We start from the raw sequence: 17,149 nt of genomic DNA on the forward strand, positions 1-17,149 counted from the left end.
CCTGAACTTGTGCACAGCCAAGGTGATGAATGATCAGATAGGTTACCATAAAATCTGCTGAATGTATAGATACTGTAACATGCAACAAGGCATATTGTTTAATTTAATGACAATATCGATATAGTCACTTCCAAAGGAGATACGTATTCTAGATATAGCCTGAAGCAAAAATCTCCTTCAGTGCTTTGTAGGATGATATTCTAGGAGTGAGGTGAAGTATAAATGTACAATTTAGATTGCAAAATTAAAATGCTGTGATATTAACATTTGAAATACATTTTTACACTTAACTGAATAGTAAGAGAAAAATATGTTAGCTAAGCAACTTTAAGAACAGCATCATAAACTTACAAGGCAGAATACTACAGAGTAGATTTAGATCATAAATCTGATCTCTGTTGAATTGTTTGGTATGTTAGCATTCATAGCATTAATTTTTATAAACTGAGTGCAACTTTTGTTTCATTCAATGCAGAACAGAAATATTTTAACGCAATCTAATTTTAGCAAAGCTAAAGAAAGGTTTTCCTCTGCTTCCTTTAAATACTCCTATAGTCCTCCTCAATGAATTAATCAGTTGGCAGTGAAAGGAGTAGAATCCTCACAAAGAATAAGTCATACTCCACTAATCACAATATATAACCTATTTTTTGATTTATCAGAAACATGTTCAAAAAGCTCTCAAGTCCCAAATTCAAGAGGGCAGCTCTAATTAGAAGGAGGGATTCCTTTACCAGTTCCACATCCTTTCTACCTTAACCCACATTTTCCATAAAAAATAACCTTATAATGAAAAGTCAGTTTCCACAACACTTCACAGACATCCATTTGACAAATAAGGTAGTTCAAATATTGTATACATTATGTTCAGATACATTATTTGTTAATTTTTACAACCATTCCTAGAACAATGATCATCATTTGTAATATTATTTTTCTGGGAAACTGTAGGTCAATTTTCAAAAAAATATGTTTATAGTGATTATAAGCCCATAATACCTGCTCAATAAATGCTTATTAAACCACTAAATGTTAGAATGAACTCTTAAAACACAACATATTTATAAATTGAAAATTGTTTGCAATTTAAGTTTTGATTTTAGTGACATCTTCTGGACACGAGAAGTTTTGCTAATATGTTACATATTAAATACAGTGAAACATGCCCAGGCAAGGTGGCTCACATCTGTAATTCCAGCACTTTGTGAGGCTGAGGTGAGTGGATCCCTTGAGCTCAGGAGTAACACCAGCTTGTGCAACATTGTGAAACCATGTCTCCACAAAAACTACAAAAAACTTAGCTGGGTATGATGGCACACGCCTATAGTCCCAGCTACCTGGGAGGCTCAGAAGGTGGAGGCTGCAGTTAGCTGTGATGGCTCCATTGCACTGCAGCCTGGGTGGCAGAGTAAGACCCTGTCTCAAAACACACGGTGAAACAAAAATGCAATTCAGTCTTTAAAAAGTAAGTTTCTACTTTCACAGAAACCTAATAGGCAGCCACAACAGCTCTTCTGGTATCCTAGCCGAATGCCTATTCATCCATATCTAAGGTATGCTTTTGCAATAATGACCTGGTTATAAGGAAGCAGAACTTTGAGTGGACAGATAGTGCTATATTTGGAGATGGAAATTAGGTGACTGCTACTAATTGCACTTTTCCTCAGATTTTGTATTATTTGCATTTCTGCAAAGACAACCTCGGAGATCTCATTTATTATCTGCTGATACCATTGCTAAGGAAAAAAGCAGCAGGAAAACTCAGTACAAGTGGTTAAGAATCACCAGACTGAAGTGGAATGGGGAATTTCCTACATAAGAAACAGGTGTCTAAGTTCTAGTCCCAGTTCTACTATAATATAGCTGAATAGCAATGAAATCCTGATTTTAGTTTACTCGACTGTAAATGAAGAGATGAGGTGGTTAAACAAAATATCTAAAGTCCTAAGGAATTAAACAACTCTATGAATTGGTAATTCTATGACTATTTTTCTGGTCTGCCAAAAAATATTTTTAAAGTAAACAGGTTTATAAGTGAAAGTGTAAGTCTCCTGATCACTATTTACTTTCAAAATACAGTTGATCTCTTTATTCATAGATTCCATATTTACAAATTTGCCTACTTGTTAAAATTTATTTGTTACCCCAAAATCAATACTCATAGTGCTTTTGCAGTCATTCATGGACATGCTCAGAGTGGAAACAAATTTGTGTTACTTGACGCACATGTTCCCAGCTGAGGCTGAACAAGGTGATGCTCTGCCTTCTTTCACCTTTCATACAACAAACAAGCATCCTTTTCATTTTCTATGTAGTGCTATGTTTCTGGCATCTGTGGACTTTTTCTTAGTGACTTCACTGTTTAAAATATCCCCCAAGCTTGGTATACTGAGTGCTATTTAGTGTTCCTAAATACAAGAAGGCTGTGTTGTTGCCTTATAGAGATAATATGTGTGTTAGATAAGCTTGTTATACTGCTGTTGGTCACGAGTTCAGTGTTAAGATATCTTTAAACAGAAACAAACATAAAACAAGGTTATGTATTGATTGGTTGATGAAAATGCTGTGACCAGAGGTTCAGAGGAACTTAACTCCGTATTTCCCCCAGAAGCAATGGTTCAGTATTCACTAATCCAGTGTTCATGGGATAACTACAGGGAACAAGAACAGACTACTCACAAAACATCTGTTTGAAAGTGTCATTCTACAAACGATTTCTGGCAAGCATCTATTATGGGCCAGACATTGCACTGGGTGCTTGAAAAACAAAGATTAAAAAGACAAAACCTCAGATTCATATTCTATACTCACAGATTTCAGAGTATGGGTTTATTTTGATATCTTATTGAAATTTTCATTAGATAGAGAAAAAAGGTTAGAGCAGCAAGTATAAGAAATTAGAGAAATCATAAATCCTTGCTCTTGCTCAAATCAAATCATTTGGAATACTCTTCCTCTTAGCTCCATAAATCCAAAAATCTGACTTAGCTTCAATGCCAGAGCCCTGACTAAAAGTATTTTCTTCATTTTCACAACTGGAATTCATAAATGCCAGCATTCACTTAACAAACATTTCTTACATTCCAGCTATGTGTCAAGCACTATTACAGGTACTGGGGATACAGCTGTGTACAAAATAGGCAAAATTTTATGTGCTCTTGGAACTTAGTCTAGTGAAAGAAGGTAGATAATAAACAGATACTTACATAACATTTCAGGTGATACATGAACACTATTTTTTTTAAAGCAAGATAAAGGTATACAGAGTGAAAGGGTGAGCAGAGGAATCAGGGGAGGCCTCTCTCAGAATATATGCCTGAGCAGAAATCTGAAAGACATGAAGAAATAAGCTATGCAGATATCTGGTAAAGAATATCTAGGCAGAGGGAACAGAGTGTGAAAAGGGCCTAAGGGCTGGGCGTGGTGGCTCACGCCTGTAAGCACTTTGGGAGGCCAAGGTGGGTGGATCACCAGCGGTCAGGAGTTCCAGACCAGCCTGGCAACATGGTGAAACCCTGTCTCTACTAAAAATACAAACTTAGTCAGGTGTGGTGGCATATGCCTGTAATCCTGGCTTCTCGGGAGGCTGAAGCAGGAGAAATGCTTGAACCCAGGAGGCGGAGGTTGCAGTGAGCCAAGATTGGGCCACTGCACTCTGGCCTGGGCAACAAAGTGAGACCCTCTCTCTCAAAAAAAAAAAAAAAGGCATAAGGCAAAAATGTGCTCGGCAGGTAAGTTAATGGAACAGTATAGGTCTGAGTGGATTGACAGAAATAATTAACAGTAAAAAAATTAATAAAATAATAATAAATAAATAAAGGAAAGAAAGTCAGAAAGGTAACAGGGACCATATTATTTAGGTTCTTGTAGGACACACAGAAATTTCATTTGGAAAAGATAACTGTAGTTGATCTACGGAGAAAGAATTACGTGGAGGCAATGGCAGAAGAAAACAGATCATAGTGAGGCAGTTTTTGGAATAAAACAGGATAGAGTACAGCAGCTTAAAATCAGAGTAGGGGGAGAGATGATGAGAGGTGCCAGAGTTCAGATATACTTTTTTCTAATGTATTTTTAAATATGTGTGTGTGTGTGTGTGTGTGTGTGTATATATATGTACTTTTTTAATTTTTTTGGTTGAACAAAGAGGAGTCACAGATAAGGCAAAGCCTTCAAACCAGAGCAACAAAAAGAATAGTGATGCTATTAATTGAGACAGGGAAAACTGGGAAGGAACAGGTTGGTTTGGGTGAAGTAGATAAGAAGCAAGACATCTCCAAATGGACTTATTCATTGGAGATGTCTACTAGACAACAGATGAATTTGCTTAATAGAAATTTGTATATGTGAGTCTAGAATACAGGAAGCGGTCAAAACTGGAGATTTAAATTTGGGAGGCATTAGCATATAGTTGATTTTTAGATACATGAGACAAAATGCAATCATCTAAGGCACGAGAAGAGGTTCAAGGACTGGGCCCTGACGCACTTCCAATTTTTGGTGAGAAGAGCATTTGAGAGTTTAGAAAGCTGAGGATGGCCAAGGGTACTAAGAAAGGGAGAATAAACAGGGAAACAAGTGAATCCAGAGAAACAAGTGAAGAATGTGTTTCAAGAAGAAAGTTCTCCAGATGAAAATTAGCCTGGACTCCTCAAAAGGTTAATGAGAAGAAAATAAAAGGATTATTCTAGATTTAAGAGACTAAAGGAACATAACAACTAAAGACAATACATAAACCTAGGTTGCATCCTCATTCAAAAAAAATAATAGCTGTAAGAAACATACTTGGGACAACCAAAGAAATTTAAAAATGCACTGAACATTAGACCATCTAAATAAAGTACTGTTTCTTTTCTTACGTGTGTCAATGGCATTCTGGTTACATAGAGAGTATCTTTATTTTTAGGAGATGCATGCTGAAGTACTTTGGGGGAATTATAATGGCATCTGCAACTTATTTTCAAATGGTTGAATAAAAAATATATGATAAAATGTTAACAACTGTATTTAGGTGGAGAGTATAAAGAAATTCATTGTACTATTCTTTGACCTTTTCTGATAGTTTGAAACCTTTTATAATAAAAGTAAGAAAAAAGAAAAGGACAAACAACTCAGTGGAAGAATTGACAAAAGACATGCACAGACATTTCACAGGACAGGAAGCTGTAAAGGCCAATAAGTGAAAAGATACTCAGCCAGCCATATCTGTCATCGGGAAAATGCAAATTGAAATCACAAAGCAAGCATTTTACTTCTACCAGAATAGTCAAAACTAAAAAGAATGAACATAACAAGTGTTATTGAAGATGAAGAGTAATGGAAACTCTTGCATGCTACTGGCATGATAAAGACTCAATAGTTGCTATGCACCTTAAAACCCAGTAATTCCTGTCCTTTGGGCATACCTTGGAAAAATTCTTCCATGTGTGCTAAGAAAATGGCACAAGAATATTGATAGCAACATTAATGTAATATAACATAATGCCAAAAAAATTGGAAACAAACCAATGCTGAGTATATTCATTTCACCATTGTAATTGTTATTATGGTTAATTTTCTTTAAAATATCACATATTTTTATATATACATCTTTGTATGTTTAATATATTGCACAATAAAAGCTAAATAAATAAAAATGTGATCAACTGCAGCAAATGCTGTTGACAAGTCAACCAGTATGAGGACTAAAAACTGACATCTGGATCTGGCCATGAAGTGCTGGGGTAAATGAAGTCTATCAAAAACTATCTGTAAGCAGAAATCTTCTAGAATGAAAACAACTTTTTAATTTTATTTTGGAAAAAGGATACAGAAAACCAAGTCTATTAATCTTATTAGTGAAAATAAGCTTCCCATACCTAGCTAGCACCATATATTTTTCTATGGGAAATGATTTTTTAGAAGAGAGGGCAAAATTATTTCCTTTAAAAACTCTTTATAGTGCAGGTCATCATGTGAAAAGACATAAAAGTGAAAGTTTAAGTCATGGGGCAAATCAGGTTATTTCTGAGTGTGAAAAGAAGGGCTACTAATAATTTCGCTGGGCAGTGGCATAAAATAGGCTTGTTCCGGGTAAACTGATCCATACGGTTTTCCCGTGAATAAGCCAAATTCAGTTTTGGGCGCTAGTATGGTTTCGGCAAGAATGGAATACAGTATCCTCAGGAAAAATAAAAAGGGTCCTTAAACTCAGCCCTGTCAAACTTCATCAAGATTCTATTCTGGCATGAAAACTACAGTGGTTAATGACAGGTCTAAAATAATACTTACTCAGTGCATGGTACACAGGTTTATGTAATCCCTGAAGTCTTATTGATGCCATAGCAGCAAGTTTGCCAGGTGGCTGCATTTTCCCATCTAAGAGATACCATATTCTAGCAAAAGTGGCCCATTGCTGGGGGGGGGGGGGGGGGGGGGGGGGGGGAGAAGAAAAAAAAATAAAGATAATTATCATTAAAATGGAAATACAGTAATTAAATTTATTATATACCATCACGTTTCTACCATTAATGTCAACAATTTCTTTGAAAAATAACTCTATTGCTAAAGAATTTTTGTTTTCATTTCTATTTCTGGAAAAGGGTTGTTTTTTCTAATCATTCTGCAAAGACAAACACAGTAATTATTCCTTCCTGGTTTCCTGTTAGCAATATGACTTATGTTTTGTTATAAATATCCCAAAGATATATTTCCCTTTACAGTATGACTTTTTTTTTTTGGTATAACACATAATAGAATCTGGAGGGACAATGAGAAGCTTGTAAGAAAGTAGAAGCTGATTATGAAGGTCTTCAAAAACATTTAGAGATTAGTAGGTACATTATATTGAAAGCTGAGTGGCCAACTGGAAACTGAAGACGATTCAGGAGTTCAATTCCTGGGGAGAGTTAAATAGAACAATGTAGTTGGGAAAGTACAGATGGATGATGTGGAATAAATTTCAACTTTAAAAAGTTGCCTGAAATAGGTATCTTTAGGTTGCCTCAGGAATAGACCATTGTTTTTACAGTCGTCATCAATTTATTCAAATTCTTAGAAAATTCTAGGCCAGAAAGATCTCCACCAGATGCTTTCTCTATGCATATACACAAGAGGCTAAACAATGCTGGAAAAATACAACGAGGCTAGCTGGTCTTATTTTAAATTTACTTATCACAACCTCAAACTAGTCTACATATAAGAAAAAGGCCAGTTTTTGTCCCCATCCATTGTAGACTAATAGTTTGATACTTAGACAGAAAAAAAAAAACTTTTTAATGAAAAAAATACAAATGCTGGACGATGTCAAATTGCTAAAAAAGTTTTTAAGTTTTATTTTACTTCCTGTATTTATCTCATCACAGACAGGCAACAAACAGCCCACGGAAGGAACCATACTTGGAGCGGCACTGAGCTGAGAGTCATCTTAGACCGATATAACCCAAACTAACTCCTATTCTTCCACCTGAAACCTGGTTCAATCTCAGCCTTCCCTATTTCAGTTGATGACACACCCTCCAGTTGTACAAACCAAAAAACCTTGGGGTAATCCTTGTTTCTTCTTTTGCTGTTGGCCTATATTCAATCTTCAGGAAGTCCTACTGGCTCCACCTTCAAACAAAACCTGACCACTTTCAACACACTCCATAGTATTTCTAGCGTGGCCTCTGCACCATCACGTCTCGCCTGGATTACTGTAACACCCTCCAAACATATTCTTTGCTTCTGTCCTCTACTAACCCCTCTTTCTGAACAGTCTATTCTCGACCCAGCAACCAGAGTGCTCCTTTTGACACCAGGTCAGATCATGTTACTCCTTGGATCAAAACCCTCCAAAAGGTCCCCATTTTACTCAGTCAAAAAACGAATTATTACAAGGGCCTACAATGCCCTATGTGATCCACCTTATTACCTCTCCGACCTGCTCTAATCCTCTTCCCCCCTCCCCCCCAAAAAAAAGACATGAAAAGGGCAGATTGAAAAGAAGAGGGGACGAGTAACAGACGAACGACATTAAGTGCTTGCCAGACTGACGACCCTCTTGTGCTTTCCCAAGGCACCTCTTGGCCGAAGGTCTCGGCTTCCCTGCCGCCCCAGCTTCACTACTTAATCTGCCGGAACCAACGCTCTCCTTTTGCCAATGTAATGAACCCCATCAAGCCATAAGAGTCCGAGCTTACCTGGGGCGCCCTAGAGAAACTCGACATATTCCTCTACTAGCAGGACCGTCCGTCCTTCTCCTAGTAGCCACGGCGGGTCACTCAGCCTTACTGGCCCGGCAGGAAACGCTAACATCCAAGCAGGACAGTTCCTAGTCCGTCGAGCACTTGTCGGCTTCTCCCTCTTACTCGAGTTTCCTCCAGTCTTCTCCACGGCAGCAATTTCGTCATGAAAGGAGCAGATAATGCAATTATTTAGGGAATAACTCCCGAAAATATCTCGCTTGGTGGAAAACTGCAAAAAGCCGACGGAGGACATAATTTCCAGCCGACCCAAACGAAGGGAACCGGAAGTGCGTCATAGCGCGCGTTTGTTTGGATGTGGAAGCCGAAACCTAAAATTTGGGGGTGATCTCTGAGGAGATGGATCGGTACCTGCTGCTGGTGATCTGGGGGGAAGGAAAATTCCCGTCGGCGGCCAGTAGGGAGGCAGAACACGGGCCAGAGGTGTCGTCGGGTGAGAGTACTGAGAATCAGCCGGGTAAGCGCTGGGATGAGAAAGAGCGGGAACGGCTTGTGGAGACGGGAAGAGGTTTGAGTTTTGTGATCAAGTTCTGCTGTAGAGGGATCAATATGTAGTTGTCCCACGAAGCTGGGACTCTGTCTGGGGTAGAGTTAATGAGGGCTGCAAAAATAGCATCTTCATGGAAAAACAGGGACAAATTTGTGTATGCAAGATTCCAGCCCTTAGAAGTTCTTGGCATAGTAAATATTTAACTTAATAAATTTTCTATGCCTTAGTAATGGAATTTCCTGCTTTTTGGAAATATATGCATTTATTATTTCTGCTCCTGTGTTTCACATACAGGAAATACAGAAAGGAGCAAGATGGACAAAGATCTTGCTGTCCTAGAATTTACATCTAATGGGAGGAGACATCCCACATACAAACTAAGTTTTAAAAACAAATGATGAATTTTAAATGATTTTAATTGTTTGCGATTGCACTGCTTTTTGGTGCACCTGTCTATATCCAATATTGTATTTTATGTGTTCATTTGTTTCAATCAAACAGGCATTTTGAGGAGTAGATGTACGTGGTTGTGTATAAGGTATTGTCACAGAATTTCCCTTCTCTTTAAAATTATTCTTTTGAGGGGAATTTTGCATTCGTGCTAATTGACTGGCATGTACAGATCGGGAGGCTTTTCTATTTTCTCTGCTTGCTTTAGATTTTCTGTATCAAAACTTGAACAGATCTTGAGCAGCGTTTAGTACTTTTATGTACAACCTACTGGTCTTGAGAGTCTCTGATGGTGAAATTGGAGTAAGTTAGATTATGTAAATCTAGAGCGCTTTGAGTTAGTCTATCTTTTCTTTTTCAGACTTCACAGCAGCAAATGTTTATCACCTCTTGAAAAGAAGCATTAGTGCTTCAATTAATCCAGAAGATAGTACTTTCCCTGGTAAGTATAATAAACTCCTCTTTTCTTTGGCACAGCATTTGTACTGGAAATTAACTTAATTAATATGGACCCTAAGGAGTACAAGGAAATACTTCTTGACTGTGTACAAGGCACTGAGTTACGGAGGTAACTAAGGGAGTACAAAACGGAAAAATAAATTACCCCTTTCTTCTAGATGCTTGAATATAGTAAAGTTATGAAAATTATTCTAGGTTCTGAGCTTGAATTTTGCTCCTTTTATGAAATTTTCTTGCCTATCTTAGTTCTGTATAACTAAGGGGAGTGTGGCTTTATGAGGATGATTTTATCATGAGTAAAAATATATAAATAATGCTCCCACACTGATTTCCTTACCATTTATTTATTTATTTCTGTTAATTACCTATTTCTGTTCTGATTCCCTTAAAAGTACTTAATAATTAGTAAACACAATGAGCTTTTCTCAGTTCTTACCTGCTTTGACTTTTTGAAGTATTTCGCTTTTTTGACCAACCGTGCTTTGTAAAAATCTTTCCTCCTTTAGCTTCTACTGGCATTATACAAATGCATTTACTGACTTTGATAGTTATCTTTTCTTTTATTCCTGCTTCTTGTCCTTTACTGGAGAATGTCCTTTAAACGTTCTGAAAATGGAGATGCCAAAACAGACCAATACCTAAAAACTGAAGGAAGTTTCTGTCGATGCAAGGAAGGGTCTGCTCCTTTTGATAATTTTGTAGTTCCCGTGACTGTACAATCTGCACCTTTCTCTTCTTTCATTAGAGAACCTCTTGTCTCTCGGTGTCAACTAACACCACTGGGGAATGATTTCTAATATGTATATTCTACCCTAGCCTGTTTTCCAAGGCCTAGTAGTACTCATTAATTTTCAAGTTGGTATAATTTTAGTCAATACTACTATTATTGCAGGAAAGATTTTCTTTGATTTGCACCTCAAATGTATATGTAAAAGAGCTCTTGGGAGTATTCTAGGGGTTCTCATGATAAATTTTACTTCCCCCTTGTGTGTTTAGGGGTTTCCTATACACACGGTCCTTCTTTTGCATGATAGTGTTGTACTTTATAATTGATTGTGCAAAGCAATCCTAATATAATAATCAGTGAGAAAAATTAGAATTGTCCCATGACCTTTAATATCTTTTGTCAAAACATTAAAAATTCTCTTACTGTTATAAAATTTTATGGAAATAAAAAATAGTAAAAATAAAATTTATTTTGTACACTGTAATTTAAAAACCTTAGGTATATTGAGAATTAAAGTGTTTTATTTCTTTGTAAAAACCTTACCAAGAGTAGTTTGAACAGTGCTTGCCACCTTCGCATCCTCACGTAACTTATGATACAGAGTGAACATCTTTTATTGGCGAGTTATCATATTCCAGTTGTATCAACTTCCAATGTTTTATTCTTTGATTTTTTTTTTTTCTTTTTTTGAGACAGGGTCCCACTTTGTTGCTCAGACTGGAGTCCAGTGGCCCAATCATGGTTCACTGCATCCTCAACCTCCCTGGCTCAAGTAATCCTCTTACCTTAACCTCTGGAGTAGCAGGGACTATAGGCATGAGCCACCACACCTGGCTAGTTTTTTAACTTTTTGTAGAGACAGGGTTTCATTATGTTGCCCAGACTGGTCTTGAACACCTGGGCTCAAGTAATCCACCTGTTTTGGCCTCCCAAAGTGCTGGGATTACAGATGTGATCCACTGTGCCCGACCTGGACTTTCAATGTTGTGAAATATCTCTGAGTTCCTTTAGTATTAAGGTTTTTGCTAGCCTCATTTTCTCTGGGACATCTTCACCTTTTTCATCGAAAGGTGTTTGTCACAGCAGCTATTTTTAGAACTCTATTTACATTAGCTTTGAAGATTGCTTTCAGTGTTAACACTTTTTGTTTCTTTGGTGTTTCTTTATCTCTCTCATTTTAAAAAATTCCCTCATCCATTTATCCATTTTTATAAAATATCACATGGGTTTACACTGGGAAACCAGGAGGCAACACAATTGCATTCTTTGCTACCTGTGTGTGAACTGAATGGCACTTGTGCAGTGACCAATCAGTGACATACTTTAAAAGTAGTAACATGATTGGTTACTGATCATGACACACATATTTTATGTATACAGTGGTTTTGTAGACTGAGAAGCTTGCAATGAAGTCTTAAACTATGCAATTATAGTTAATGAATATACCATGGTAACTGAAATTTGAACCAGGTTGTTGGGGAACTGGTGTTATTTAAGCTACAGTAACTGGAATTTGTGCATATCGGAGCCATGCAAATAGAAACTGCCTGCACTGAATTTCCTGCCATACTAGGATTATTGATTTCAGTAATATGGCAAGTTTGAGGGATGGAAAGTACAATATGATTCTAATTGGGATAAGGGTGGAGAGGTAGGCATGGCTATTTAGAGGATTTTGTAAATAGTGTCAAGGTGTTTGGATTTTTTCCTAATGGTAATCAGCAGCCATTAAAAGCTTTAATTAAGGAAGACACATGATCAGATCTGTGCTTTTGAAGTATTCTCCCGGCAGTGTCGTAGATGGATTAGAGAAAAGTATAGCTATTTCTGTATAGGGGATTCTGTAGAAGACCAAATGAGGAATGGGAGAGGCAGCCAGAGTGGAGGAAAATGGATAGATCTGAAGGAAATTATGGGGGTAGAATTCACCTACCTTAGTGTTGAATTGGTATGATGTAGAAGAGGGAAAGGATGAGAAAAGAATCAAGGATGACATTAGGTTTCTGGTGTGGGTAATGGCATGATGGTGGTATTTAGTAAGAAAGGAGAACCAGATTTGGAGGGAATATGACATGTTCAATTTGGAACTTGTCAAAGTAAAAAGTAAAAATGTAAAAATGTTTTACATGTTTACTAAAATAAAATGTAAAAATAAAGTAAAAATGTTTTATAAAAGTTGGATATGTGTGTCTGGAACTCAAAATGTAGGAGAGGGCTGGAGATATTAGGTTGGTGCAAAAATAATGGCAAAAAAACCCAGTTATTTTTGCACCAATTAATACAAATTATAGAACCAATATATAGATGTCAGGTGAAGCCATGAGAAAGGATGGGATTGCTTATGGATAGTAGGGAGAACAGAAAGTCTCAAACTGAATCCCAGTATTTAGAAGAACTGAACACCAGTTTTTAAAAAGAATAAGGAGCAGCCAGAAAGATGGGTGCCACAGAAGCCAAGTGTTTTAAAGGGAAAGTAGTCAAATATGTCATCTTTGATTCTTCACTTATGCTGAGAGGTCAAATAACAACAGAACTAAAAACTGCTAGATTTAGTAACAAGTCAGTTATTGGTGACTTTGGTGAGTGTTCTTTCAGTGGCATATTGGAGACAAAAAACAGATTGAAATGCATTTGGAAGGAAGTGGACAATTTGATGAGGAAATGGAGACAGTCAGGTGTGGACAGCACCTTCAGAAGTTTATCTTTGAGGAAGAGCTAAGAAAGTGAAGTGGAGATGAATTTAAAGTGACCCCTTTTTTTTAAAAAAAAGAAATACTTTGAGAAACACTTGTGTGTATTTAAATGGCAATGACAAAGAACAGACAGAAAGGAGCAGATTGAAATGCAGGAAAGATAATCAGTGGACTAGATAATAGAATCAGTGGTCTCAGAGGAGGTGTGGGGGATAACATTGAATTGGAAGGACAGTGCCTCTTACATGTTAAAGGGGAGGAAAGAGGAAAGATTAATGGTAATACAAGTTGAGTTGTATGTTTCCTGAGGGGATGTTACAGGGATTATTACCTAATAGCTTCTATTTTGTTAAGGCAGGAGGAGTCTTCTGCTGAGATTGTTGGAAGAAAGTGGTAATAAGAATTTAGCATCTTACCTAGCTTCCTTCCATTAGTTAAGCCTCAGTTACTACATTTCTTCTTGTTTTGAGTCTAATTTCATACATAGCTCTAAATTCTTTATGACTCCTTGACACGTATCCTGGGGTGACCCTTAATTTTATATCCTCATATAATACTCCATTCTCCAAGAAGAGCATCTTCCTTATCTTTAGACTGGGGTTGCTCTTTAACGCCTCTGTCTCTAGTCAGGCTGAACCAACCTGCATAGTCTTTGGAGAGGGAATTGTTTTCACTAAAATGACTTACATGGTTTTGCTTTACTCAGTAGTAATTGAGTAGCTGTATTTTCAACATCTTTATGGTCACAGATTGTAATCTGTGTGAAATGATGATTAAAATAATAAAAAATAATAATATGAAATTTTGAATTGTGACAAATGAAAGCCAAGTATTTATTGCGAGTAAAGAATTTTGCTCTTTAGGTAGATTGTTGTATTTGAATTTTTAGTAGGGATTTTTAAAAGATCCACATATATATGTTGGATAATTATGTAATATGTTTCAAAGTTATGGTCTGTAAGTACAGTATATATGCTGTGTCATCTGCTTATTTATGGCTTGCCTTTCTAATAATAAGTGTGGTTTTATTTTCAAGCCTGTTCAGTGGGTGGTGTACCTGGTTCCAAGAAGTGGTTCTTTGCAGTGCAGGCAATATATGGATTTTATCAGGTAATATAAATTTAAGAATAGCTACTAATGAATGTCTTCACTAATATAAATAATTTCATGATCCATTATTTAATACAATCTTTTGATTCATTAGTTTTGTAGTTCTGATTGGCAAGAGATACATTTTGATACAGAAAAAGATAAAATTGAAGATGTTCTTCAAACAAATATCGAAGAATGTTTGGGTGCTGTTGAGTGTTTTGAAGAAGAAGACAGTAATAGCAGGGAATCATTATCCTTGGCTGAGTATGCTTATATGGTTTTTGTATTATCATTAAAATACTTAATATTAGACAGTTATTTTAATCCATGAGAATGAAGATTATATATTTTAGCATCTTTACTGAAGAAACTAGTTAATTGAAATTTTTGACTCTTCACTTTGGAAGACATAAGGCAATTTGGGCCTTTTATTTGAATAAAATTCTTTAAAATGCATGTTTCTTAAGCTTACATAATGTCAAGAATCATAAAAAGTGATATTTTAATTAACATGTTACTTTCTTGAAGATAAATTCCGCCTAATATTTTATTTTGTTTTTGAAACAGGGTCTTGCTCTGTCACCCAGGCTGCAGTGCAGTGGTGCAGTCATGGCTTGCTACAGCCTAGACCTTCTGGGCTCAAGCAATCCTCCGACCTCAGCTTCCAGAGTAGCTGGAACTACAGGTGTGCACCACCACACCCAGCTAATTTTTGTATTTTTTTTGTAGAGATATCGTTTCGCCATGTTGTTCAGGCTGACCTCGAATTCCTGAGCTCAAGCAATCTGCCTGCCTTGGCCTCCCAAACTGCTGGGAGTACAGCTGTGAGCCACTGTGCCTGGCCAATAATGTATTTTAAAAGCTTGAATATAAATGTTATTTAATGTTAATAGCTAGCATTCATACCAAAGTATCATTTTCATTTTGCTATTTGAGGCCGAAATATGTGACTTCTTTAATTTTTGTGTATTTGCAGCATTTCAGGTACCTTTTAAAATCCATAGAGTTTGTGAGGATTATATGTACATGATTGAGTTCACTTTTAGGTTTTTTTCAATTGTGGTATAATATGTAAGTTGATCCAGGTGACGTAAGTTGTGATAATAATTTTTCTGTTCATGAAATATCCCACCTCTTATAGTTAATACCTTTTATTTTAGTCTTTCGTAACATTTCATGACAAAACTGCTCTTATTTTAGTATTCACATATTATATCTGTAAGTAGCTTTAGACTTAAAAAATTTCATTTTCCTTTTTCCAGATCATATTTGTTTGTACTGGTTGAAAAAGGAGACCTTTCCAAACCAGAGAAATATCATTGAACCAGGGATTAGTAGAGGTAGACTTTATTTACACAATCTTAGGCCAGTCACGTAACTTCTCTGGTCCTTTGTTTTCTCATCCATAAAGTATTGAAGTACTTTTAGATAATTTCTTAGGTGCTTTTATTTACCCTTAAAAACTCTTATCATCCCATATGTTTTCCTACCACTATTAAAGACAAGTATAGCCGGCTGTGGTGGCTCACGCCTGTAATCCCAGCACTTTGGGAGGCCGAGGCAGGTGGATCACAAGGTCAGGAGTTCGAGACCAGCCTGGCTAACATGGTGAAACCCCTTTTCTACTGAAAATAGAAAAAATTAGCCGGGCGTGGTGGCAGTTGTCTGTAATCTCAGCTACTCGGGAGCCTGAGGCTGGAGAATCGTTTGAACCCGGGAGGTGGAGGTTGGAGTGAGCCGAGATTGCGCCACTGTACTCCAGCCTGGGCAACAGAGCAACACTCCGTCTCAAAAAAAAAAAAAAAGAAAAGACGAGTATAAAAGTTTCTGATAAGTGACCTAATAATTATTTCCACAAGGGGGAGCCTGAAAACTAGAGTTTACATAAGATGCCTTAAGTTTCTAAGATGGTGGGTTTATAGTAAAGGATTTAAGTACCTTTATGCTATATAATAAACTTTTTTGAGAAAAAAATTACATCATATAGATAAAACTGATAAGTTTTGAAGAATCTGAAGAGGGCGTCATATTCTTTAGTCAAGACTGTTAAACACCATTCAGAGGAAAATCATGTCCTTTTTTATTGAACACTTAGCATTTTCTTACTTTTAAGATTCAGAAAAATGGCTGGGTGCAGTGGCTCATGCCTGTAATGCCAGCACTTTGGGAGGCTGAGGCAGATGGATAACTTGAGCTCAGGAGTTTGAGACCAGCTTGGGCAACATGGCAGAACCCCGTCTCTACATTAGCCAGGCATGGTGGTGTGTACTTGTAGTCCCAGCTATCCCAACTATGCAGGAGGCTGAGGTGGGAGGACCTCCTGAGCCTGGGGGATTGAGGCTGCAGTGAGCTGTGATCATGCCACTGCACTCCAGCCTGGGTGACAGAGTCAGACCCTGTCTCAAAAAAAAAACCAAAAATAAATAAATAAATAAAAGGTTCCAAAAAAAGTTTGGTCTGTTAGTTATGATTTATATTTAATATGCTAGTTATAATTTAGGGAGTTTTATTCCCTTTTTTTGTTTGTTTTTGGGGTGTGGATAAGAACTTGTACTCAGGGTTTGAATCCCAGCTTCCATACATACTAATTATGTAACTTTAGGCAAGTTATTTAAAGTTGAGATAATAATAGTATTATAGTAGTACCTCCTGGAATTGTTATAAAGATCAAATGAGATTATACATCTAACCTGTTTAATAGTGTCTGTGCAACAATCTTTTTAGTTAATATTACCTGTTATTATTATATATAAATATATTTATGGGGTTTTCTTTCCCTAACTTACCCTTTTATTTTAGTCTCTATGAAGAAGCTGCAGAAAATTTGCATCAGTTATCAGACAAGCTTCCTGCTCCTGGTAATATTTTATGACTGCTTTCAATAATTTGTATCTTATCTTATTACACTTTTTATGAATAAATGATAAATTTGTTCTTTATGTTAGTGTTCTCACTCTAATCTTTAAATTAAAAAATGCAAAACAGTTTTTAATTGAAGTTGATACAGAATGTATCC

General features: G+C 36.6%; 2 protein-coding genes across 3 annotated transcripts in view; one reads left to right on the top strand and one right to left on the bottom strand.

Annotated features, from left to right (window-relative positions):
* The window catches only part of MRPL13 (mitochondrial ribosomal protein L13), a 49,839-nt gene extending 41,092 nt beyond the window's left edge, over positions 1-8,747 (bottom strand). The window contains exons 1-3 of the mRNA XM_054497827.2: positions 8,574-8,747; positions 8,160-8,343; positions 6,271-6,394 (exon numbers count right to left, since the gene is read on the bottom strand). Of these exons, the coding sequence (XP_054353802.1) occupies positions 6,271-6,394; positions 8,160-8,186 (151 nt within the window). The 5' untranslated portion in view covers positions 8,187-8,343; positions 8,574-8,747. The remainder of the gene's footprint in view (positions 1-6,270; positions 6,395-8,159; positions 8,344-8,573) is intronic.
* Positions 8,025-17,149, top strand: part of MTBP (MDM2 binding protein) — an 84,190-nt gene continuing 75,065 nt past the window's right edge. The window contains exons 1-5 of one of the 2 annotated variants that reach the window (XM_054497823.2): positions 8,025-8,679; positions 9,524-9,604; positions 14,078-14,151; positions 14,246-14,397; positions 16,933-16,991. In XM_054497823.2, coding sequence (XP_054353798.1) covers positions 8,562-8,679; positions 9,524-9,604; positions 14,078-14,151; positions 14,246-14,397; positions 16,933-16,991 — 484 coding nt within the window. In that variant the 5' untranslated portion in view covers positions 8,025-8,561. The remainder of the gene's footprint in view (positions 8,680-9,523; positions 9,605-14,077; positions 14,152-14,245; positions 14,398-16,932; positions 16,992-17,149) is intronic. The other variant, XM_063669040.1, reaches the window with a different exon arrangement.

Source organism: Pongo pygmaeus, chromosome 7, assembly GCF_028885625.2.
Source record: "Pongo pygmaeus isolate AG05252 chromosome 7, NHGRI_mPonPyg2-v2.0_pri, whole genome shotgun sequence".
NCBI lineage: Eukaryota > Metazoa > Chordata > Mammalia > Primates > Hominidae > Pongo > Pongo pygmaeus.